The 27037-nt window shown below is 40.0% G+C and overlaps 1 protein-coding gene across 1 annotated transcript in view; it reads right to left on the bottom strand.

The window, feature by feature from the left end:
- Window positions 1-27037, bottom strand: part of KALRN (kalirin RhoGEF kinase) — a 515456-nt gene that overhangs the window by 193806 nt on the left and 294613 nt on the right. The window contains exons 11-13 of the mRNA XM_085311032.1: window positions 20337-20528; window positions 6224-6393; window positions 127-301 (exon numbers count right to left, since the gene is read on the bottom strand). Of these exons, the coding sequence (XP_085167158.1) occupies window positions 127-301; window positions 6224-6393; window positions 20337-20528 (537 nt within the window). The remainder of the gene's footprint in view (window positions 1-126; window positions 302-6223; window positions 6394-20336; window positions 20529-27037) is intronic.

The raw sequence follows: 27037 nt of genomic DNA, 5'->3' as shown, positions 1-27037 counted from the left end.
AATTCTCTTTGCCACTGGACACCTAAGCACAACCAAACAGCTCTTGGTATATCCTGCAACAGTATGTTTGCATATACTCCCTCTCCCACAGCTTTACCTTTCTCAGGTCAAGCAACTAGCTCTTACCTCGATGGTGTATTGTTCAAAAATCCGGAGCTGAAGAAAAATGTCTAGCTTAATCTTCCTCTCATGGAAGAGCTCTTCCATCTGTACCTGGGCCTCGTCGAGCTGCTGAAGGACAGATTCAATGTGGCTGATGGAGCTATTGTGTGGAGTCTTGTTGTTGGAAACAGCCGAGTCCCTGTGGCAAGGCAGACAGAATAGTTAAAGCACAGCATTAAAGCAGGCAAAAGAGCAAGAACTACACATCTGTGATTCTGCACGCCGCTGAGATGTAAGCCCAGGCACAAAGGGCTGAGGGAAGGTGTATGCAACCCTTGTGTCTTCTACTTGCTGAAATCTTGTACTTGCTGAGTTTGGCACAAAGTTTGAACAATGGGGACAAGCTTTCTTGTGTTGTGACACCATGACCTTACACACTTGTGCAGGCTTGGAGGGGAAGAGTAGGGCAGAATGGCACCTGTCAACGGCTCTCTTGAGGAGTCTGGTTGGCAAACCTGTTTAATCCTACAGAATGTCCTTGCTCCATCTTATGCTCACGCTGCCTCAACTGCACAAAGCTCAGAGCTGCTACTTAGCCACCTGGACCTTTACAASTTAATTTTGTGCAAACATTTTCTTTATTACTTGTGGATTAGTTGAATCAGAATTATCAATATTTTAGACTAAGGGGACAGAGATCCCTTGATTAGCCCTCTGGATTACTTAATCCTGCAAAATACTCAGAACACAGTGCAAAAAGCTTCACTGAAGGACAAGACCTTTTCAAGTTCCATAACACACACTCTGACTTGCCCTGAATGAGGATAAGTGAAGTGGCATGTGTCTGTGAGAGGTCACATCCTGCTGCTATACACCCCATACACAAGYAGCAGAGGAGAGCAAGTCCTTTTAACTGGTGGGTTGGATACCTAGGACAGCTTGCTGTACCTGAAACAAATCGTAGCCCAGACGCAGGGTAGCCCTGACAGTTTCTTTTCTGCTTGTGCTCTCACATKTACCAATAGGGTCATCTACAGTCTTTTAGAGCATCAGTAAATTTTTTGCCGTAGATGTTTTATGGATAAAAGAGCCTTTGAGGMCATAAAAAGAGCTAACACTTATCCTTGAACGTGGCATGAAAGATTCACCAACTTTAACAGAGACAGACAGGAAAATCTGAAGCAACGATTTAGTGCTTAGTTTTGGTACTTTGGCTCAAACAAGGCTTAGATGCAACAGTTTTCATTGTGCAGCCCAGCTTTCACAAGGGCTTGTGATAGCTGCCGCATTGCTTGGGATATTTAAACTAAACCAACTGAAAGCCCTATAAAATACGCTTTTGGAAAGCCCTGTGCACTGGCAGGAAAACAGAACRGAGTGGGTCAGCCAGTAGGTCTTACATCAGTATTTCCTATCAGTCTGTAGATCTGGCTTGGGGAAGGTGGGTAGGGTGGCAATGAAAAACTCCACAGATCATACTGGAATATTAGCCACTGACAAGTTCCCATACTTAGCGGGAGCCAGCTGGTAACACCGCAGAACAAGCAATAAGTCAGGTAATGCTGCCAGGTCACCACAGTGCTCCATGAGGAACGAACTGCAGCTGGGAGCCCTCCTCCTGGCCAGCCACGCAAGAGCTTCTGTTCTGGGCGGCTCAGCAGAAGTGCCTGCGGAGTCTGCCCACTGTGCAACTGTACTGCTGGGCTCCCAGTCTTTAGGTTTCCATTTCCTTTTCAGGGCTGAATTTCCCCTCTATAAACATCTAACAAAGTGTGGGTAGTTTTACATGGAATTAGATGGAAATGCTGGTACTTCRCTACTTGTAAATTATCATTACATAGGGTCAGATAAAAACAATATACAGTCAACTTAAATGTTAATTTAACACTGTTAGTGAACATAACTGGAGTAAAAAAATTCATACTACCTAATACAGACGCCATAAATTGAACATAGGCATTGATAGACACAGTCATTTTAGGTAAGTTTAAAACCATACCTTTTGGGTTCTAAGGCAACAAAACATACGTATGTTATTTTGTTTTCATTATGTGTCTCAGGGGAACAGTACAAGCACTTGGCTGAACATCTGAAGCTTAAAAATTACATTTAAAAATACAGAATRCTGTTAACAACACACTACTTTGCTCTTTGGATGTGCACCTCCTCTTTTTCCTCAGATACATTCTTTCTGACATCTTGAAGTTCATATGCCCCAGTATCATTCTGAAGCATGTACTCCAGTCTCCCTCGCTTACAAGGCTGATATTACTCCTTCTATAGCCAATATAGTTTCTGTCCCTCTCTGTCAGTCCTGTGGTTTCACCTTCTTGGTGACCATAAGGTCGTTCTCTGCCTCCACGTTCGAACCATACAGAGAAAGGATGAATGAAGACAACTAGGCAAGATTTTGAAACTACAACTTAATTTTAGCCCACATTCAATCAAGTTCAGTCAGCACCTGTCTTCTAGAAAAGGACAAGAAATATGTCTTTATTCAAATGCAGGAATATTACTATTCATTTAATAGCTAAATGACTCTATGAATTATTCAAGACTGGTAGATCTTAGATCTCTCATGGGATCTAAAGACACACTTGGTTTTACAAATTCTTTTTCATTAAACATTTCACTCTTCAAATCAAGTCACACTTGCATTCCAGTAGCTGATGCAATGCCAAAATTCAAGTGTAATAATCTGTTATTTTTTCCACTGTCCCCTCAGAAAAGGCCTTGAGGATCTCCATACAGTCTGGTTTCAGAAAGACTCCCGCCCCCGGCCCTTCGAGAAGTTTCTGAGAYTGGATGCTTCTACCACAAGGTCTCATGTTCAGTCAGGGAATGAGAAATTCTGGGAAATAATTCATAAAAGATTCCTAGTATTCTCCAGAAGGATATGAACTGTGTTTAAAATGCAGAGAAACTATTGAAACAATCCCTGCTCTCTCCCCCCACCCACCTCCAACACACACACAAGAAACCCATAGGGAACATAAAAGTGGGTTTAGTGTACTGCTGCTGAGTTTGTTCAAAATGGAGTCACCGCTCCTGAAATTGCTTTAAGTGCTTTAATGGRGGAAAAAGCTATGTGAAATGTACCCATTATTAACAGCTTTCACACTTAACTATTGTAAAGAAAGAAAAAAAGGTCCAGAAATCTTCACTGCCACTTTTCCCCTCCCAACATCCCTTTACTTCCCCATCTCACTGACACAAGTCATTGTTTTGCCTCCAGCAGATGTGCAGCAACACTGCCTCCAGCAGCTCTCCTGCAAGCACAACTGCTTTCTAGAAGATTTGCTTTGTGTTGACCAACTGCCGAGAATGAGCACCTCAGGACTGATAATAAAGAGTGAAAAAAGTGTTTCTGATGTCAGTTACGGTACGTGTGGTGTTGCAAGTCAGGTTTGTTATGTTCTTGATAGGTGTGGTCTCCTGATGCCAGCAGTCCTAGGCATCATATTTGACTAGTTCAAGCAGCTGAGTTTTTCCCAAGCTATCAGGAGGAGACACAGGGTAGTATTACACACGTGATCTTCTCTAAGCTAATATCTGTGCTCTCAGAGATAAGGACAAGAAATAGAAACTTTCTCAAGGCCCCATTCATTTTATTGGTTTTAACCCATGCTATGACACGCTTGATAAGAGCAGTGTATTTCCTTCTGTTCATTGTTACAGCATTTGCAATCTTTGGCGTCACAACAGGTACAAAATCCACACTGTGAAATGCAATGCTGTGTTAAGGAAAGATTGCAGCAGTTCTGATTTTTCCTTCTTTCCAGGAGTGTTCTTTTGCTTTTGCCAGCAGCTATGAAAGCTATCAGAGTGGGTGCTCACTCAAGTGGTTTTGTGTTTTTCTTATGTGGTTCCACTTCACTTTTTTGCAAGAGTCCAGGATCATACTATAGGCTATGCTGTTACACTAGTCAGAGTGGTTGAAAACAACACTTGAATCAAAGAGCATCTTGACAATCCAGCTCTGCATATATTTGCATGCATCCAAGGCCTCCTTTCTTCAGACAGCTGTTCTCTGTATTTATCAGAACTTAACTTTATCAGAAGTAGATGATCCTGCTTTACCCTGCTCCACCTTGCTTACTGCCCAGAATAKAAGCCAGAGCCCAGGAATGTGATTTCTTGGTTAAAAACAGCTGCCACAAATGCAGCCTTGACATTTTTCAAATGTTTAGGTACAATACCAATCCCGAAACCATTCTCAAACATAGCAACCTTGTTTTTCAAAGACAGAAACTAAGAACTGACCAAGTTTACATTAAAACAGATGAACACCCACCTGCTCTCTCTCAGTTCACCTCTTCCCCTCAATCACCTTGCAGCCACCTATACTGGGCTTCCTCCTACAACTGCTATGCACAGTGATGCTCAAATGACTTCTCAACCCCAAAAAGCACTCTGGCCACCACATGGCTCCATGTACCATTATTCCACAGGTGCAGGTGCAGGCAAACCCCCCCCCCCAACCTGATCCCACAGCCTGCACTAAGACTCCTTTAACACGTACACTTTCTGCAGCCTCTCAGCCCAGCCCACACTCCACCTGATAGCCTTACACAGGGTCCATTTCTGGCTCTTCTCCATGGGTRTTCATGCTGGAATGATATGCCATTAAGTGAGATGAGCAGGGTTTCTGGAATAAAAATATCTTTTGGTACAAAATTTCACTGCCTTTCCTGTGATTTCCTAGACAGGCCCTGAACTTTGAGAAAAACTTTCTTCTTCCAAAAGGAAACTGCCCACCATCAGAGACAAGATAATGGGCCATGTGGACCTTGGCTGACCTGGCATGGCCATACTTATGTTATCTAAAATTCCCTCCATCTGACAGCATGCTTACCAAACACAGCATGTTTCCTTTCTGCTTATCAGCTAAGATGAATGGATGGATGGAACCCGCCTCTTTCTACTCCCAATCCTTCCTTGCCAACTCTGCTCAAAGCAGGCAATACCACAGCTCGCATCCCTCGCTCGTCCCCTGTGACACAGGTAAACCACATAAAGCAAGACTAGGCATTTGCATTCTCTCTCTCCTGKGTAGCTGCCTAGAGTTGAATGACATTCAAAACTTAAGGAAGCCTTTCCAAATCTCTTGACCTTATTTTGACTCAGTGGATAAGACTGCACATCTTGGGTGATAGGAAAAAGTACAGAGGAAAGTTGAGCACATAGCTGCAGCAGAGCAATCATTGCATCTTACAGAGCTCTTCACATAACCCTCTGGGTGAGTTTCAGGTGAAATGCACGAGACCTGGTAGATTTTCGTATTATACATTTATACATATTATACACACTATATACTTGGAGAGAAGGGCAATATGTAATAATACAAAGATCTCAAGAACAGTGGATGTACTGGCCTTGGTTCTGAGCTCAGTTACATCACTAAAGGCAGGAAAACACTGCTGTCAACAAAGTTAAAGTAGTAGGATACCAYTGTAAATAAGAACAAGTGAGAGAGATCACAGTACTATGAGTTTGGGGTAAGACTATTGCACTCTCTGCAAGCATTTGTTCTAGTACACACAGAGACTAAGAAAGCAAAAAAACTTTTCGGAGTTAGTCACTTGGTGTACTTCAAATCAGGTAAAATGAGCTGTTTTAATTCATAAAGCAAGTAGAACTGACAATACAAGATCCTGTTTGACAACATTAATAAATCCCTATGAACAAAGATAAATGGAAGATGCTGCATGCAAAATGAGTGCAGATTGCTAGACACATGCATATTTTATTTGGAGGAATACAATTTTCCTGTACCAGGAGTAATCCCATAAATCACAAGGCCTCAGTTCATGACCATTTAGCAATCTTCTGTAAGTACCCACTTAAAATATTCACCTGAAAAGAATTTGTTTCAGTTCAGTTCATTATGTCTATATAYAATCTCCCTGTCAAAGACTGCAGTCCATGCTGCTTCACAGACTTAATCAGTCCATACTAATCACTCCTTGTAATTTTGATAAAACACTCTAAGAACATAAACCATCATAAATAAGCAAAGAGTAAATATACTCTCCCAATTAATCCTAAACTTACCTTTCCCCACTTATGCACACCAAAACACAGTACACACCACAGTCCTGTCCTCCAGGCGGATGCTTACCTGAGCTGTTGGATTAGATCTTCCCCTTCTTTAATAACATTGAGGGTAGCATCCAGGGTGGCTGTTTGTTGCTGCTGAAACTGCTTGATAAGCTCCTGAACCGCATCCACCGAGTCAGCACAGACATCCTCTAAGAGCTCCTTCTGCAGATCTTCCATCCATGTCCACAGCTGGGAAGGAGGGGAGGGAAATATAAATCAGAGAGGGATTGAGACTTAACCCTTTTGCTCTCTAATTCCAGATCAGAAAGCATTAACCATGAAAGCATTTTTTACATGGAAACTGACCTCAAGTTTTTTAAAACAGAAAGATACATTTGATTCCGGTAGGTGGAATTTGATTTTAAGCAACCAAGCAAAACAAATACAGTATCAAGCCTTTYTTCCCCCAAATCAATTTTAATTTTAGCCTCTTATATGGCAATAACTAAATTCATGGTACCCCTCCAATTAACTCTTCAGACAAGTAACAAATTACAATGCCATATAGCTGTGATAACCCTAACTCTTTCAGGAGCTGAGTGACATCAACTCCTATTAATTTCTCATGCAGCTGAATCCTGTTGCAGAACTGAAATATTTGGTATATATATATAGTACTAACTGAAGTCCAGCTGTGCCTGCTCAGCTATACCTTACACAGGTAGAAGGCGGTTGTTTTGTTTTTGTTTTTTTTTTTCCAAAATGCACCTCAGACTCTGATTTTTGACTTTTACAAAATCCTGACATAGTGAGCAGGCAGCAGTTTCACCAATCAGTTCCATGCAGATCCATTCATTTTTGAACAATCTCGACTACGAATTTCAAAACAACAACAACAACAAAAATCAATTGGCTAAGTGCTTAGATGAAAGTATACAGCCAGCTGTTCATTGGAGATCCTAACAGTGGCAGGCAAGCCCCAGCTYCTCGTTGGCTGTAAAGCCTTGAAACGAACAGAGGTTTCCCCTTTAAGCTTGCTCTGAAAAATGAGAGTAAAATTGCGCCAACTGAGCTGGCAATTTGCCAGCAAATCCTAATGACTCCACCAGAGAGACTATTTTCTGTGCCATGCCTGCCCCATTAACCCACATTCTACTGGTATATTCCGCAAGGTAGCAGAGAAGTACAGGACTGCGATGCAACCAGTCGTTCCGCTGCACTGTCAAATACCAAAGGACACAGAGCCGGCCGTAATGGGGCTGCATTTCTGTCTGCCATTCCTGGGAGCTGCAAAGCAATTTATCTCAAAGGGAGCTAGAGGTACATATGAAGGAGTAGACAGACGTTGTGTGGGGGTGTCGAAAGAGCTGGTAAAAACACTTCTGTTCAGAACGAGGCACGCTAGCTTCTCATCCTACAGGATTTCTTCTGATTTTGTGAATTCTGCATGTCCGCAAAAAAAGAAAGGCGAAGAGAAATGTTTTTAAGAGCCAGCTGGTTAGGCTGCTCACAAATAGGGTCCAAACCCAAGGCCAATCTCCAAGAGTTTTACACTGCTGGCGCTCTACTGACTTCAAGGATATCACCTTGATCTAAAACAAAATAACTTTGAACCTGTCCCAGCCCTGCTGGTGATTACACCAGAAAATGGTCAGCCCTGCCCCCTGTGCCCACTGCACTAGCAACTCTTTGTTTGACAGATTATAAGCCRCTCAGGAAAATATGCTTTAAAACTTCTGCTAAATTTGAAAGMCTTTCACTAGGGTTAGTGAGTGTTTTGGGAGAACATCTTAGTCTCAGTTTACTCATAAACAGCATAATCATAACTGCCTAGGCTACTAYTGGCCTAAAATGGAATGTCTTACTCAGTTTATTTATATATTTTCACATTCTCAAAGGCAAGGCATGCTATAGAAAGGCAAGTATTAAAACAAGAAAAGACTATAATTAAGTAGTCAGGTCCAGGAAATAAATGAAAGAATGAAAACATACATGCATAACCAAATAGAGTGATTTTTCATTTGTGACCCGAGTTCCAGCTGCTGAACTTGGGCAAGCCAGTATAAAGGAAAATGTATTAATGCCTTTAAACACATCAGTTGCATTCAGTATCTTTCTGGTTTTGATACTKATATCTGCTCCCACTCAAGCAGTAGGGACAGCTGGACTAAAGCAGGCTAGGATTACGTTGTTTGGGAACATTATTTTCCCTGCTAATGAAATTTTCAAGTAATAAAGCACTTCCTAAGTACAGAAGAGAAAAATGGCCATGCATGTAAATCATCCTTCCCTTCCAAGATGGGCAAGACAGTAGTTCTATAATTTTTTGCTGCTCTTATTTCATATTTATTTCTTTCTATTTAAGACAGCCACAAAAAGCTCAGGGATTTTTCCCTAAAAAAAGAAAAGTTACATAAAGAACTTGTTTCATTGCTGGCAATTTGCTGATTCCTTGAACTTATCATGTTAGCAAGGGCCAAGGAGAGTTTCCAATCCCCCAATGCAACTGAGGAGGAAAGTCCTGTTTTCCAAAGTGTCTTCAGAATCCAACTTTCAGCAGCAGCCAGAAAGTTTTGGATTTTAAGATCTTAAGTCACTTTATGAATATACTCCTAAATCAAAGCAAATTGGAAATATTTCTACATAAACTGCACTATACTCACCTGGAACTGAAACATTTATTAATCTGAGATAACACTSAAATACATGAACTCATATTAACTTCAGATGGTTCCATACATGACCTCTGACTGTAAGGATTTGCATAACAAAAGCTACCAGAATCTAGGTCATCCTTGACTCAGAGGGCTTTAATCCTTTAGACTCCACCAATCCGTAGGAAATCCTAATACAAAGAATCAGTCAGTATTAATAAGATTAGGAAGATCTTTCAGGAACAATTTACAATAGGAACCTGACTCACAGACCTCCTAGGTTACGTGCTACAATTAACAGCACCTGAAATAAATTGCTACCAAGTCCCATTTCTGAATATCACAGAAACAGAGGATAAATTCCATGTCACCACAYCAAAATCAGTTGACCTGTTAATCACAAAACAGAAATCATACCTGGTCTTGTTCTAGTTCAACAYAACTCAGAAAACCAGTCTCTATCATGGCTCAATGTTTAACTCCAATACAGCTACTCAACTGATTTTAAAAATCCAATTAAAACCCTGAATCATCAGACACTGTGCATATGCTGTGAATTCCTCCAAAGCAACAAGCTTACTTAGACTAAGTGCACAGTTTCAGTTCTTCACTGAAATTTGGCTTATCACATAGGATGATGTTTGGTACGTATTTGCACAAACTGACCTTTCCTCCTTCATTTCTAGCATGAGCAAAATGCCTGGGCACCTGTCCCATTYCCATGTACATTCCAAATTACTGCCAATCCACCACTTGATCCTGCACAGGGAGAATGTGTAGGTGCATATAGACATTTCAAATAGAAACACAGTATTTCCACATCCAGCTGTGATGACTTTTACTAAGCTTGCCAGTGATGTACATGTCCAGAAACTGAGATCACCTCCACACCATAAYGCTTACCATGTACTAAACCAAAGATGCAGAATTCTGGAAAACCCAGATGAAATAAAACATTTTTTAATGCTTCCTTCAAATTGATCYATGCTTTGGTGCAATGAATTGGATGTGGAAATACTAATGCATTAGTGGTTAAATCTGAATTAAGCCCAGCAGAGAGACCCTGCCACAAATCCAGCACATGCAAACTAAATTAGTTTACAAATTTTATAGTTGTCAGTTACACAAAAGTTCAAGGTAAATATTTAATGTGCAATGTCCATGCTGAAGTGCCACAGAGGCTCTGGCTTATTTATCAAGGTAACSATGGCTTCACACAAGTAAAACAGTTCTCCTCTGACAACTAGACCAGTGGGAAAAAAAAGAGAACCCAAATCCTCCCTTTTTGGGGAGCATCTGTCAGCYCTCTTATGTATCCTAACAACTTCTTTGTCTTGCTTGGTAGTAATACATAGGCAGCTTTCCTCCATCAAAAAGACAACATGGTTCTTTATTCCCAGCTATTTCCTCTGACGCAATATCCTTCATTTTACTCGAGTACTTAGTGAGACCACTTAGTGGAGGTTTGAAGGACATCTGTGCCTGTTACCTAAAAATTTATGCTTCTCACTTATAGCAACAGACCACTTTAAAAAAAATACAAAACCTGAAGAGATTGCTAAGAAAACCTTGCCTCCGTGTTTGGAATAAGCATTAAACAGTCAGTGTATGCACACTGCTATTGGCAAATGCCACTACTGAATTCCAATCCTCCCCAAAACAGTTGAAAGAGACTGAGCACCTAGACCAGTGAAAAGCAAGGKGAACAACTGGTCAGTTCAATCCATGAGATTAACCCTTGTACACCATTTTTTCTAGCCACTCAAAACAAGRATGTTTTAGGAAACAAGTAACTATCCAGGGTGTATGTTCTACTCCTTCACAATGTCAGAGAAGTGCCATGTACTGCAGAGCATGCCCCAAAAAGATGTTCATGTTAGCTCAGTAAATTGACGTCCATCACAGCAACTAACAGGCTTATACAAATTCCTTCTGAGCAGTAACATCTAGTTGTTTAATAATATGCAGAATAAAGTCACATGGATGCTAGGAGAGGACAAAGGTTTGGGAAACAGAACTTCTTTCACTTGTTCCCAGGGCAGGTTAATTTATGGCAGGATTTCAGCATGTACTTATGTTTAAGCACCTTTGAATGCCATTACGAATATGGCTTCACTGTGTGGCCTTTAAGAAACTGCTTTTTCTACTTTAGTTTTCCTCTGCTGACATAGTGAAATAATAATGCTTCTCAGCATAATTAACTTCCATCAGCCTATGTTTATTCACACTTAGAATGCACCCAGTGCTGTCTAAATTGAATGAACTGATGGTTGTTATAACTTGCAAGGATATTTCAACATTTTCAAAGTCCCAAGGACACATTCAAGGTCTCATGAAAATGTCAATGGAAACATACAAAAGAACGTATGTAATGATGCGCTGTAACGTGACCGGATGCCATCAGTGACGTGTCATGTGATGACAGCAAACCTAATAAAACGGGATGAGATGTGATTTGACCAGGCGCTTCATCTGAAATGCCACAATAAGCAAGTTCCACAGTAAGATGCAGCTGATGAGACACCCTGCTGCAAGATGTAATGTTGTCAGACATCACCAAACAGGTTGGGAAGAAAGAACAAGTGGAAAGAAAGGGAACGTTCTGTTAAAAGATCTCTTCTTCCTAACCTCTTTCTTGCTTCTTTTTCCCTTTTCCTTGCCAATTTCTTGACATTCATCCTTGGTTGGGTTGCATCTGGTGCTTCTGTATCCTGAAGCTTTTTAATTAGTAACCTTGCCTATGGCAAAAGGATTTGCAATGCCTAAACATCTGATGCTTTTTCCAAGTCCTGCATGGACCAGACTGATACAGCACAGAATAATCTCCTCTCAAGGGAAACACACTCAGGGCAGCTATGCTTGCATCAGGGAGTGCGTAGATCCCCAACCCAAGGTCACGTAAATGTAATTCAGGGCCTAGTCATTCCAGGAGAGGAAGCTGGCTTATAACTGAAGAATCAGAAGTACGTATTCTGCACTTTGCCTGCTACCATCACTGTAAAAACATATTTCTCTTAAAGCATAATTTTAATGCAAGTTACTTGCAATTATGAATCCAGATTTGATTAACTGCAGAAATTGTACTAAGTAAATTGAATTCTGTACTTGATCATACTGGTATAAGCTTGGAGAAGTACCCCCTACATCAAAAGATATATTCAACTTTACACCTGGGTAATACACTACAATCTAGTGCAGAAAGAGCTTCTCACAGCTGCAAAATATGCACTACAAATTCAGCAATTTACCTAAATAAATGCATGAACCATTACATTTTCTTCTAAACTAATTGTTCCCTGGCTCTAAACATTTCGTTACCTTTCAAACAGGAGTTGCACCACCTCTTCCCTCTGCGCTTTTCCCAGCGACTTGCCATATCACTTGCAGCCTTACCTTGCTATACAGCTTTGAGCCCTTTGTGCAGCTTCCATCACTGCACCCTACGAATCTCAGAAATAAATCATTTGTGACAGTTCTGACCATTCTGAAACTTGGTAAAGATTAAACAAACTGCACAGCCTTTCTCTACCCAAACAGTCCTATTGAATCCATCACCTTGAACCACTACATTGACATTAAACATTTAAACTAGTTTTATAGACTCCATTGCACACATGCACTTAAAGGGCAACAGAATATGGGGTGTTTTGAGTGATGGGTAAATTAYAGAAGCATCCCAGTATGGCTTTAATGAAGAGAACTCAATATGCAAATTGTCACAGGCATTGACTGCCCACTCTTGCCTTTATACACAGCAGAAAAAGCTACAAGCCTAGGCACTGAAACTGAGATAAGCCCATCTTCCTCAATTTAAAGAAATTAGGAAAACAGGTTATAGACAATAAAAAGACTTTAAATAGGATGGTCCAGCTCTCATTAATGCACTCAAAAAACCCCACCTGTTTAGATGTAGCATGAGGTAGTGTTCTCAGGAGGGCAAAGGATACAGGATAGGGCCCTACCTAGGAGCATCACATACAAAATAYACGCAATGGCTTTTGTTTCCTTAAGTTTTACTTTTATTCTTTTAAAGGATCACAGATGGCAGAATTTTTATTCACTAGCAGTCTGGCTACACTTCAAACTCTTCTGCTTGAGAGCAGCTTGTGCTGCCAGGACACCACAGCTCTTTCCATACCCAGCTCCTTAATCCTGCATGAAAGAACCTTGCTCCTAGACAACAAACACAGGAAAGAGGGGCACCCTGCACCACCCCAGCTGTCCTGCTTCCTCAGCCCCAGAGCTTTGCTAGTATTACAGATCAGACGTAAACCTGCACAGAAACTACCAACATGGATGACTGGTGAACTTTCACAGTTTGGTCAAAGCCACAGCCCATGCTCTGGAGCTGTGAGAAGGATTTGTTGCTTCATAGTAATTGATTGGTAATAACCCAGAGTGAACTTTTGCACACTCATCCCTAAAATAAGGCTTACATATTACCCAAAAGATAATGGTAGGCTGGCAAGTAATGGAACATATCTGTCTTCTCCAAGGAACTGGCAGTCCTGTCAAAGTGTACGTATGTACATACCCACACGTTACCCGTATGTGCAGGTCTGGCAGTTCCCTTCTCCAATGTCCCTGCTCTCTTCCCGCAAATCCATCTCTGATAGGAATATCAGAACTTTTAGGAACTGAGCACTTATTTTAAAAATCAGCATTTATTTCAAACCTCATAAAAGCATTTGCTTTTTCCCCCACTGCCTCCTGAGTTTTCTGCTCATAATATTCCCYCCCAGTCAAACTATATGGACCTAGCTCCCAAGAAAACCAACATTCAGACTTGTAGGAGACATAAATTTAACATTTGATGCTTTGCAGCCCCAGAGCGAGAGAATGGACTGATATTTTCAAAGTCAAATTTTGTAAGTAGCTTTGGAAATCTCAGCTGGGAACCTTATCCTGTTGAAGAAAAAAAAATTGCAGTTTTTCAACAGGACACATAGTTCTGCATGCTAACCCTGGAAAGTGCCATGACATGAGATGCCAAATCAGTGAATATTTTATACACAGAGAGACGATTTATATCATTTTAGAGTTTTATGTTTTTTAAACTTGGCCATTGTGTGAGAGAAGGAACAAAAGCACTGATCAGGACTGCATTCCAGGAATGAAGCGTATAAGACAAATGCTTTGTGGGAACTATTCACAGACGGAGACCCTTTTAGAGCTCCTAGAAGTTGCCAGCAAAGGGAACTGCTAAATTGATTATCTCCTTCATCACAGGTCTGTATTATCTGATAGGTGATTGCTCCAAAATGTCAATATTAAGAGTTAAAGTCAAACAACAAATCATTAAGTACAGTAACATCAACTGTGAATCTTAGGTCAATTTATGGTGAATGACAGGATTATACAATACCTCTCAGAAACACTGTCATGTTTGCTCCATGATCAGCTTTGATTCATTCTGTCATCTCCTCTGACTGCCAGAGTCAATAGCAGCAGACTTCAGACAAGCGAGCGTTCTGCTCCCTGCTTCTGAGTAACTCTGCCACAACGTGAGAGCCAAGCCCTGTTAAAATTAATGACCTGCACTAAAATAATCTCCTAATCACGGTATTCAACTGAAGCAGAGAGAATTTAATTTCACAGCCTTTGGTTATCAAGTAAATTAAGTAAGGCAGCAGTATCTGCAGTAAAACACTGTTACTGTTCCTAAATAATGGGGTAAACTCCCATTACTCACTTGAGTAGCCCCACTGATATCCATGGGGTGAGCAAGGTGACCTTGGGTACGCAAATAATTTAGAACTATACGGGAAGTTGCCTGACACTTAATGCTCCAGAACTTCATTCTCAGTTTCTCATGGTTTTATCAGATAAACTCTTCAGAGTGAAATTCTGCATAACAAATATCTGCCTAAGACTGAACTTTTTGATGAATTTTGAGGTAAAAGGTCCAAAATGAGATGAAGGAGAAGAGTTGCTTGTCTGTGCTGGAGAGGAGTCTTACTTCTACTTGCATGAGGTGCCCCAGATCCTCTTCACTTTTAAGCAAGCGTTTGAAGTTTTGCAGAGTTTAGCCTTGATGTCCAAAATACATATTACGTCAACTCCAGGAAARTTTGCCCAAGTTTGGTCTTTCTGAAGACCTCTGCCAAATTTCAGTTTGCACATGTTMAGTAAGAACTTGTTAGGAGTTGAACAATTCATTTTTTCCAAGATTAAGTATTTCCTGAGCATTCTCATCTCTCAGTTCTGTGGATTAGTTAGATCCGGCAGGCTTCATATGGAACGGCAAGCATTGAGCAGTTCGTCGTATTGCTCTTCCAGCCTCTTGAGGGCCAAGAGAGTGCAAGGTGCACAGCCTGAAAAGCCCACTACTGCCTCTCCTGCTTTTGCAGTTCTCTTGCAAGACTGAAGGCAACACAAAGGTGGTAATCTGGGAACCACTGAGAAATGAGAAATCTAGAGATGGTAACACATGCTTTTCATGCCCTGGAGAGCTAGGAGGCACTTGCAGAACTGCTGTGTATTTCAGGTATGACCCATACACTATATAAGGATCTACATCCAGTGAGGTTCCTCTTTGCTCTGATATTAGCCATCCATTATAAGCCAATACAAGCAGTAACAAAACCACATAAACCTTTACTGCTGTATGTAGAAGAGAATACAGTCMGGTACAAATGCCTGTTCTTAGACATTAACCCTAAAAGCTTAAAATCCTGCAGATGGATCCGAGAATTTATTTGCATGTAGCTATCAGACATACACATCTATGCATACCCTCACCTCAACAACTGCTCGACAAATCTCACTGCCAGGCCTTTCTACACCGCTGTTTAAACCTCCAGCTCTGAATCTGTATCAGTACTGGTGCTAGAAGTATTCCCTGCCACTTTAAGTAAGGCAAAAAAAATTGATTGCTAAAAAGAGAAGAAAGTCAGTAGGGGCAATAAAGACATTTACAAGGTGCTGAGTGATCATTTAATTATGCAAAAGGATTTWAAAAGTTTTTAACGATAAAGAGATGCTGAGAGTGCCCTTTAATGTCTACGTTTTTATACCTGGAATTGTAAAGTATACTTTTCAGAACCACAARTATAAAACTTAAAGAGCAATGCAAAATATTAAGATCTAAAATAAGAAATATAAGATGTTTTTGTTACTTGCCTTGAGGTTTTTGAGTCTTCAGAGTGAGAACTCACAACATCTGCAACCTCTTCTCTAGGAGGCTCAAAAATTATTCTCTTTTAAACAGAATGACAGCCAAGAATCTTGTATTATCATTTGATCCTAGCAGCTGAGAGCTCACAGAAAAACATCAACTATCATGAGATTTGTGATAAAATTGTGAGATCTGGCAATCCTGCCAATAATTGGTTTAGATCTGAAATAACCTGAATTCAATCACACTTAATCCTCAGAGAAATGATTCAGGTGCAAGTCTGCTGAACGCATTTATCCCATTGACAATAATTTGTAACTTTACCCTGCCATACAGATAATTGGATTTGATTCCCAAGACAGCAGGCTTCAGCAATCTCTGTCAGGAATGCTTCTGCCTTAAAGGGCATGAAAATATTAACTAACTATAAACTAAAAGAGCATAATGAATACTGCAGAACAGTGAAACACAACATATCTTTCATATGTGTGGCAATAGGACATTTGCATTACTCATGAGTTACGATACAATCRGTTTGGAGACTGCTTTAAATTTATGCCTCTAAACATTTTTGCCTTGCCAAAAAGCAATCATTTCATCTGCTGCATGGATTCTTACAATAAGGCCACTTAAAACACAAATTATTACAATGTTTTCTTGCTAGTCATTTCTATATTCCTTCAACTGTATAAATCAGTGCTTTCCATACGGAAACTCTGTCTAGTACATTCACACAAAATGAGCAGTGACTGGAGCTGACTGTGGTATAGAAAAGCCAGTCTTGACTTTCATTGGTCTGGGATATCTGGACTCGTATGACTCCCTAATTCAACACGAAATACTGTCCAGAAGAAATTCTGGCAAAGAGGTTTACAAAAAGGAAACGTTTCTTTGACAACATGACTTTTTAAAAATGGGAGCTGTTGCAAGTTTCTCAGATGCTAGGAATGTTAGTAGTCAAACATAGAGTTGAAGCGGTGGGCAGAGTACAAGTGAAGGAGTGAGAAGATCATAGTCAATGCGCTCAGCCACACGGCAGAGATTTATCGTATCAGAAAAGCAATTCATCTGTGCTAGTATGATTGTCAAAAGTAACATGTTYGTTGCAGAAAGGCACTCAGAATACTTCCAGAAAGACCTTTTCAGTAAGACTGATTCTTCCTACTTACTCTCCCTTTCACCAATTCTGTCTCAGTAGATTCATATATCAAGAAATAAAGAGAATTTGGGAAATGTAGATGAAAAATTAATCTAGGCCATAGTTTCCTGCATTATTGCCAAGAAAACACTAAGCCAATTGTTTATTCATTTTTAAGGACATCAGAGAGACACTTAATAGTTTAACAAACAGTTCTCAGAATTACAAAGGCTGAAATGAATAATGATGGTTATTATTAAGTAATTAACAATCCCTTCTAGAATAATGCAAAATATGTCAGGTGTTAAATATGTGTTAACATGCCAGCCAAACAACTTTCTCTTTTCCCCAAGACACTCCTAGGTGAAAGGTTTTAAGTGGGCATTGTACAGTACCTCAGGCACAGATCTGCAGGTAGGAGGGGCACAGTTAATCAGAGAGGGATTTGTTGGCACTGTAACTGGAATGTCTCCTGGAAAAACACCAGCAATGGAGCTCAGATTTTCTTGTTTGTTACTGCTGCACCAAAGGATTTTTTTTTTCTTGACATCTGCTAGAATTTAAGATCTCATTCCAAACTCTCTCTTTTATTCAACTAAAACTGCCATTGACTTAAAGAGAATTTTACTTGATAAATCCTGACATTAAAATTGGAATCTAATGTTATCTTTGCTGGACTGAAACCCTAGCTAGTAACAGAGGAATATGCCAAGTGTGGATTTATTTTTAAATGGTTTCAAAAAGTGAATATGGACAGTACAGCTCCAGAGTGGACAGACTTGGGCAAGTGGCTAGAGCAAATTTGATCCAGTCCAGTTGTGCAAGCCTAGGTGTTCTTGTCATGGCTGAGTGCATTACCCATCTAGAGTCTGCAGACTCTCCAAGGTCCCAGGAAGGAATCAGCTGACATCAGTTGGTAAGAAACAGCTAAAGGGCATAAATATAACCACARGAAAGCTGACAAAGGAAAGAAATTTGTATTCCTTCATTTCTGAGAAATTCAGCTAGCTGTTTTATATTCATGTTGAAAACAGCAATTAACACTGATTAACTCTCCATTTTACAATACATTTCAAGGTCTGGGGAAGGCCAGCAAATGAGTCATTTCTACTTGGGCCAACCTATTTATAACATAAAAAAACAAATGCAGCTCCAAACATGTGCTTAGGCTCCCTTGCTTTAATACTCTGTCCTTTGTACCAAGTCCCCCTGGCATTCTTTGGTTACTTCACTATCTCTGGGGGGATCCTCACAGCTGGCAGACAAATATTAATACTGCAGCAATTTTCTCACTTGCCAAAAAAACAACCTATTGGGGCTGTGCAACTCACATCAGTGCTTCCAAGACACAGAAGTATGTCACAGAATGAGGCAGGTCGTGATAGACAATGAAATTCAGAGTAACTGCAGAAAGCCAGTATCTGGCCTCCACAGGAATGAAGTAACACAGAGTAAGGAAGTGAGAACTTTCCCTCTTTTGCAGGGCTACTCTGCATCCACTGGCATGGGGATGGGTGCCCCCATTGCTGCAGACTGCAATAACTTGCAGCCACTTTTCATCCATCCCAACAGCTGTCTCTCATCCTGATGAATGCGGATCTCTGCGTCCACCCTGGCTTTGGTGATGTTCCACATTTTTGCTCCAGCTCTCTGGTCTGCTCCTGCTGCTTATGGAGAGAGCAAATTTAGGCACCCAGACAAATCTGTCCACTTTTGATCTCCCTAAAACTGACAGCAAGCTTTGGAAAGAGGCGTCACAGCACTGGTGTAAATGAGTAAATGACAACAAGGTAGAGATTTAAGGCTTGCTCTCAATATCTAGTAAACAGCATCGATGGTGTTACAAAAGGCTCGCTTTTTTAATATGTTCCAAAAGATGGGCACCCTTGTACAACTGCATTTCTATCCACCAAAATTGGTCTCATTAAAGAAAGTCCAGGTGAGTAGAGCTTGTGAATTCCCTTCTGGCTGACAAAGGGTAGAGGTGAATATATTCTTCTGCAACCCAAACTCATCCATACTGGGGAGTTCTAGTTCCCACCCAAATTAGGCTACGCAGTACTAGTAATCATCCGCGGAAATCCAAGTGACAGAAAACATATAACATCAGTAGCTTTCTGGAGTCAAGTCTATCTTAGTGTTACTAGCCACCACCCGCAAAGGCAAAGTGAGGTTAATCACAGAAGGAAACTGTTATGAAATAATTTTAATTGAGGAAATAATCAATTAAGTTTCCCCTGTAGCAAACCAGCATAGTTGCAAGCATTTGAGATATTCTGGAAACAATAGTACTACTCACAAGCTTAAAGTTGATGGGGTTTATTATATTGCAGAAGCAGGATTTAAGAGGAAAACCCTCATCTACCAACAGTTATAACAGGCACACTGTAATTCCAGCTATCTTCCACATACATATGGATGTGTACATAYACCTTCTATTTAAAGGATCTACCGCACACACTGAAGCTTATTATAAACAACTTGTTTGTAATGTGTAAATCAACTAACATAGGCAAAGAGCATCTTTCTGATCAAGAGTGCTGTCGCAAACAGATGCTACAGAGCATAAAAACAACCATTCYGTCTAATTTCATCTCTCTCACCAGACAGCTATCTTTAAAAGTCACTCACTGCTGAATGGCCTTTGGTCTGCAGAAAACTGTGAAGTATGCTTTAATTACATACCCAGTAGCTTCCTATTTGATATCCTGTCCACTGTATGTCGGGCAAGACAGCCCTATCTCTGGAATATTTTTCAACTAAACTAAATGGTATTTATTTGGATCCTCACTGAACCACAATAAGCAGCATGTGACAGTTCGCTCTTCACCCATAATTTTGAACAGTGAAGTCACCTCCTTAATGCAAGATTTCTAGTAACACTTAATGATAATGGCCACATTCATCAACACCACATTAAAAGGGAATCCCTTTGAGAATACAAATCACATTCTAAGCATGTTTATGTCTAACATGTTAATATTTACTGATATTCTCACAAGAGAATTCAAACACTGCCCACTATAGCAGTTCGCTGTAAATTAAGCACTATTTGATCTGTTAGATACGTTGTTCCATTAGTTTACTGCATCATAGCATACATATGTTTCATTCACATTTTGTTTCCTTTTTGCAACAGCTACTCATATGTATCAGATGAACTGGATATCAGCCCTGGGTGATGAAGATGCCTTTTCTGCATCACCTGAGTTTTCAGTTTGTGCCTGCCTCAACTTCTTGCTGTGCTGTGCAATACACAGAAATTCCATCATAYACATCTTACCTCTTTGGTGTGGGTATGGAAGGAGACTGACATGTCCAAGAGAAGTTTTCTTTGTTCTACTCTTCGGACGAAGTCCTGAATCCGTACTTCCAGATGCCGGGCTGCTTTATAGATCTCTTCAGGGTCACATTCCCCAGTCTGAGCCAACTGCTCTGCAGCCTCTAAAAGCTTGTCTGCATTGGTGTACGTATTCTACCAGTAAACAAAGCAAGGAACAGAGTATGAATAATACAACTGTGGCAAGTAAACCCCGAAACAMGCTGTTTATACTTTCAAAGGTATGAAAGACAGTGATTACCGAAGTTTTAAAACAATAGTAATAATTCCTACTGATGCTGCCATCTGTGAAAAGAGAATGCATAAAGCCTTGCAGGCTACTCCCCGAGCAGGCACAAAATAGTTTCTTATTTGAAACATACCACCCCAGCACAATCCTGTCAGGCACAGAAACAGGACTGCGCACTTGTTTATTTCTAAGTCCCCTGGAATTTCTCAAAGATAATCTAATGAAGCAAGCGGGACTAACCAGCCCAGAAGCCAATGCTGTTTCACATGACACTTGGCTACAAGCTCTTTGCAAAGGATCCCCAATGGCTATCATATTACAGCAGGTAATCTTACTAGCCACAGACATCTCACCCTCAAGAAACATTCGTCTTTCAATGGCTTTTGTGTGATAACCTGAGAAAACTGTTATCTTCAAACTGCTTCTGTGTTTTTCCTCTTGTCTACTATTCTGCATTGTATTTCTAAAAGGAATAAATTCGTTTTTTAGCTTGCAGCTGCCATTCTGAAAAGCTCAAATTGCTCTGGAGGTATCATTTCCAGTCTGTCTGAGCTACGTATCTGCCTTCTATTGCATGAGAATTTGAACACTTCACCATCCTGAATGGATTTACTCATGTAGCTATGATCTTTGAGACACAAGACATTTTACTTCTACTATACAGAGAGGTAACTGAAGGATGCGGAAGCTAAGTGATGTATCCAAGACATGCTAGACTGTGGAAGAGCAGAGGTTGAATCCCATTCCATCAAAGCTTAGTTTAACTCTCAAACTACCCGCCCATCCTTTCCCTCTCTCTGTCTGTGGAAAACTTCACTGAAGTTGATCCACCAGAACATCTCATAATAACAATAGAAATGTAGAGATTGCAGCTCATCTTCTCCAGAGCCAGGAATTATACATAGCCTTACAGGTTATTCAGGATCAGAGGTATCTGTATAGAGCTAAAGTCAACAGCTCTTGCTGCCACAGATGAGCTTTCTTCACTCAGATTGAGGCCAAAAACTCTGTAGAGCTCAACACTTAATGAGTAAATAAGAAGAGCTAAGATATCAGCTTAAGGGAGTTTCCAGTATTGGGTCAGATCTTCAGAAATGCTCAGCAGTGGCCTAAAACTGCTCCCACYGGGAATTTTAATCTCCGCATCAATAGAATCAGAATTATATATAGCACTTTCCTTTTGAAAATCCCACTGGGAATCCTCCTCAGCTTAAACGTGAGTTAACTTGATATATATATACTAAAATACATTTGAAAACTGGACACACATAGTCCTGAGCATTAAAGGAACACGGTCAAACCTAAAAGCCATGATCAAGTCCTACTGTTCCTATGTAGATAATACCCTGCTGCAGTCAATAGCTGTTGCTGGAGAAAATATTCAATACAGAGAAGGAACATCTATCTCTAAGTGTTTAATGGGGAAAATATTAGCAGTTACAAAAAACAAAAAAGAAAACAGCTAATTCACTGTTCATTCTCCCAGTTTCTGAGGACTGACTATAAATATAYAGTATCTGCATTTTTCTTTTTGGACTGTGAAGAACATATTCTAGACATTTTGTTACCAACAGTAAATTCTTATTCACTCACCTTCAGGTCACTGCTATGATGGTTGTTAACAGCAGCAAAATTTTACATTTTCATAATCATTTTTTGGAAACCACTTCAGTTGAGAATTTGTAAAAAAAAAAAAAAAAGTTCCATTTAACATTATCTGAATTAAAGAGCAATTTCACTTAACAGCATCCTTCCTGAATGATCATCTTCCAAAAGTATTTGGAGCAAGCCCCAAACCTAATAGTATTTTTTGAAGCTTTTGAAAAACTTGAGTTTTCTCAAGTTTTTCATACTTTATCACTACAACAGTTCAAAAAAACAGTCCAGCTCCCTAGGGAGGAGATCTTTGAAGCAGAGTACGAATAAAGCTTTGCTGTATTTATCTCTTGTAAGCTTATATTCAATTCTGCTGAAAACCACTGCAAGTCTACTGCCTCCAACATGTGCGGTACCTAATCACATCTAGATGACCTAGGTTCAGCCACATGATCATATAAATGCCCTGGATGGTGGAAAGGGTGTAGCCTGAGCCCCAGACTTTACAGAAAAATGGAATACTTACTGGCCTAAGCAGAGGCCACAATGGACAGACAGCAAAGGATGTAGTGTCCCTTTATATTGCATGAGGTTCTCCAAAGGAGAAGGGGATTTTTTCCAAGAAGCTGTCTGGATGTGGATGGAAATGCATTCATTGCTTACCCTGGGCTGTACAAGACAATGTTAGTGTATGTTGGTTCTTCTGTGAGGCATTTATCTCCATTTCAGAGAAGACTGCTAAAGCCTGGTACAAACAGGCTGAGGATATGGAGCGTCTTGAGCCTGGTGAAGTTTTTGTTTGTCTGTTTGTTTTTTATCTTTGTCCACTGAGTTCCTAGATAAGTCTCYGGGCTTTAAAAACAGATGAAATCTATGATAGGAGGAAAGCTAAAGGCTTCATTCCTGCCATTCTAGAAGGAAGGCTAGGTGCTGAGAGATTTCCAGCTCAATATCAKAGATTCAAGATGTTTAGATACATTTCAGATAAGCAACCACATTTGGGAGTTAACTAGACTCACCTTGAACTCTGGAGCTTGATGTATTCATGAAAGGATTGTCATCCACTGTCAGATGGGATATAAATACAATACAGGCCAAATAAGCTGGGGATTAGTTATTTGGTGAGAGTCTGCCCTATTTTTTGTTTGTTTGTTCTATTTGCTTTTATAAGTGCACGTAAATCGTATCAKAAATTGTGACATGTGCCGAGTGTTTTGTACCTCAATATTTCTCTACAACTGTTTCTCTGCAAGCTACGTTGAACCTGACAGCTTCATCCYGTGTTGGTACAATAATGCTGCATTGCTTTACTGCTTCATAGTTTCTTATTTTCCTCCTGAACTCCTTCGCTTGTTTGTAATCCAAGCAGAAACCCTCATTTATATTTCTGAAGTGCTTTTTTAGTGTAACATAATCCATACTGCACCAGGGAGGGAGAGGAGGGAGCTGAAGAGCTGAAGAGACAATCAAGTTCTATGAAGTCCCAAGATGAACAAAAACATGCAATGGATCTTCCTGTACAAAGGCCTCGTCRTCCTGCTATCCCCAGCTAGAAGAGGTTATCTCAGGCTCCCAAACCTTCTGAGACACTGAAAGATCTACCAGGAACACATGCTCCAGCCACAGCTCCATAGTGGCATCAAGATTCAAAACTTTTGGAAGAAGGTAAGAGCTGATAGAACGGCAACTGTGGCTGTATCTTTTTCCATTCTGCTAAACTCAGTCATATGGAAGGTTTTCTGTAGTAAACTGAGGAAAGAGATGCCAGAACCAGCTAGTTCCTCCCACAAGGAGATCCACAYGCAGAATCTCTCTTTGGCATGTGCATCTGCGGAAATTAGTTCCTGTTAAATTACAACAGTACCAATTTCACAGAAAAATAACCTTCACGTTATACTAAGATATGCTCTCTGAACATTGTTAGAGGTATGTGCTGTTTTTTCTAATACTGCACTAACCCCTGAAACAACTAACTGTCATGTGAAATTCTGTCTCAGTGATCCGCTAGCTGGTATTAGACACTTCTTTTGCACCATCTCAAGCACAAAACTAATTTTCATTTCAAATTTCTTAATAACCCTTCTATACTAATCTTTGCATAATCACCTATTTCACTTATGAAATCTGCAATCACAAGAAATTGAAAATGGACACTTCAGGTTTCAGAATGGAAATGSCTCTAACAAATGCTTTGGAATTCATTTTAGACAGAACCTGGAGGCTTTTATCTCTCTCTTTTTTGTTRTATTGCAAGAAACAGAAAACATGATTAGGGAAAAAACAAGAGACTAACAAAAGTCATATAACAATCCATTCTACCATTCAGAATCAGAAGTGCTTGTTATTTGATCCCATGGCAATATTTCCTAACAGGATCACATAACTCTTCATTAATTATTAAGAGTTTGATATTTTGTAGCAAGTTAAAAGAAGTCAATTTATGAAAAWGCTGGTGTGAAATTTCCCTGTTACATTCACTACATTGTCTACTTTCCTATGCGTTTCAGACCAATAAATGTCAAAATGTCATGATTCATCTTTGAGCCTTGCAGCAGATCTCAACTGAGATTCTACACTGTCTCCAGCTTAACACCTCTGCACTGAAAACACACTACCCAAACGCAGCTCTTTCAGAAAACTGCATACGAGATCACATCAAAGTTGAATCAAATCTTACTTTGTCCTTAATCCTTGTGCTTAGAAGTAAATGTTTTATCAACTGTTCTCTCCAAACCTATTTAACCCAGAGTAGCATTGGCCACATGCAGTTCATGCTTGGCCCTTCTGTTGCATGTAGGTGGTCAGATACACTCTCCCATCAAAAACAAACTGCAAGCCTTAAACATCGCACTTCCTGAGAATGTGAAAGGGGCGTGAGGTGGCACTGGTCTGCGTTACTCTGCATTCATCAGGTTCTGGGGCTGTGAAAGGCAGTTCTAGGCAAAGACTCCTATTGATTCAGAGAGTTTTGTCACTGCGGTTTTATGATCTAAGTGGCGAGGAAGAGATGGCATCTCTAGAGGCTARTATATAATGACTATATAGAGAATTTAGATTACTGGTTTAGATCTGATCTCCCTCACTAAGGACAAGTGATGTGAATCCCACGTTATGCCTGCAGGTTAAGCTGAGGAGAATTACTAGGTTTTCTGTGATACGATGTYTCCTTTATGTTCACTAGAGTCATGATTCGACTCATCAAAACCAAAGATGAAATTCCACTATTATCACTCCTGCCATAAAGATGGGATGGCGAGACAGGAAGTTCAAAGCCTGATCCATCTCTCATCCATCTCTCACTGCAAACAGTAAAAAAGGATCTTACAGACTTCACTGAGAATTGGGTCAGTCTCCTAGTCATTTACTCAGGATCACAGAGGGAGATAAAAATGGGTAAGGGCTAAAAATAGAACWGCAAAGGCCTCAGACCCCAGCTCTGTGTGTAGACAGTGGGTAATGTTCCTCCCCACAGAAACTACAGCATGACTCACATTCACAAAATGCTAATTACAGAGCTGATTCTGCTTTTGTTCTCAATCCTTATAATCTACTGTTATCCTTAATTATAATGTTCGATTACTGCTATCGGATTCTTTGTTTAAGTCATTTTGTTAAAAATAGTCTTAGTCTTTTGTTTAGATTAAATGCTCTCACACTCAGACTTTTGTTTGAGAATTTTACCTTTAGCAATTTAATATTCTAAGCCTAAATCAAATGAACACAACAAAGCATTTCTTCGATAAATAAACCAGGGCGTWAAGGAAGTATTCATCTTTGTCAAAATTCCTCCTCCCTTAAGATRGGCAAAGGTTAAGTGCATATGATGATCTAATGTTAGATATGATTTTATTCAGTTTTGAGTTTTGCATAAGCAAGTCGAGATCTATATTCTTACTTATGTTCGATTACTCTAATTCAAAACAGGCTTACCAGGAATTACAGGAGTTAAAGGCAGAGAATCTCTCTGAGGTCATGCAGCCAATCACTCTACCGGTACAGGACTGTTCCCTATTACACCCTGGAAGGGAAACTTCTGCTGATCTTTTTTTAAGAATATCTAGAATAATAAACTTCCCATCATTTTTCTTCTCTTAATTATTTCTCTGAGATCATCATCTCTGTTCTTCTCTTAATTATTGCAATTCATCTTAAATCTTTCTTGTCATAATTTTGTTCCAGTTCACCTTACACTGTCCTACCTGAAATTTCAGCTCTTCAAATACTAGAGCCTGCTGTTTTCATCTCTGCAACTCTCTTAGGCCCCAGTCTAGGGAGAACATACGAGAACAGCCTACCTTTAAATGAGTAAATAATAATCATATCTGCTTAAGTAGTTTATCAAATGAGGGTCTTGGGTAAGTTTGTGAGTGCAAGTGGGTGTCAAAATATCAACCTCTTGACAATCTCAACAAAATTGCTACTGTTCTCAGAACTGCATCGTATTTCCCAGCGTAGTCTAGGAAAGAGTGCCTAGAAAAGCATCTATGCTTCAGCACACCAACACTACATAGAAAACACTTCTCTCTCAGCTTTTTGGGAAGTTACCTTTGCAGTTGGTATGTGGGTTTCCAGGGTCCTCACATCATTTCTTTCTCACTGCAGGACTATGGTTAGCTTGCATTGTTTTATATGATTTTTTTTCTCCAAACATATACATATATATATATACACACATATCTTTTTTTTTTCAAACTGATCTCCATTCTGTTATTTACTATCTGGCCATCTATCTACTGATCAAATGTTACTTTCCTCACTGACATTTGAAACTTAGTTCAGGAACATCTGCAGATCTAGGGAATGTGAACTTTGCTCCCAT

This window comes from Rhea americana, unplaced genomic scaffold (genome assembly GCF_003343005.1).
Source record: "Rhea americana isolate MKP2758 unplaced genomic scaffold, rheAme1 scaffold_33, whole genome shotgun sequence".
NCBI classification, from domain to species: domain Eukaryota; kingdom Metazoa; phylum Chordata; class Aves; order Rheiformes; family Rheidae; genus Rhea; species Rhea americana.
Note: the sequence above shows the minus strand (reverse complement) of the source record. Positions and strands in the feature narration are given on the sequence as shown.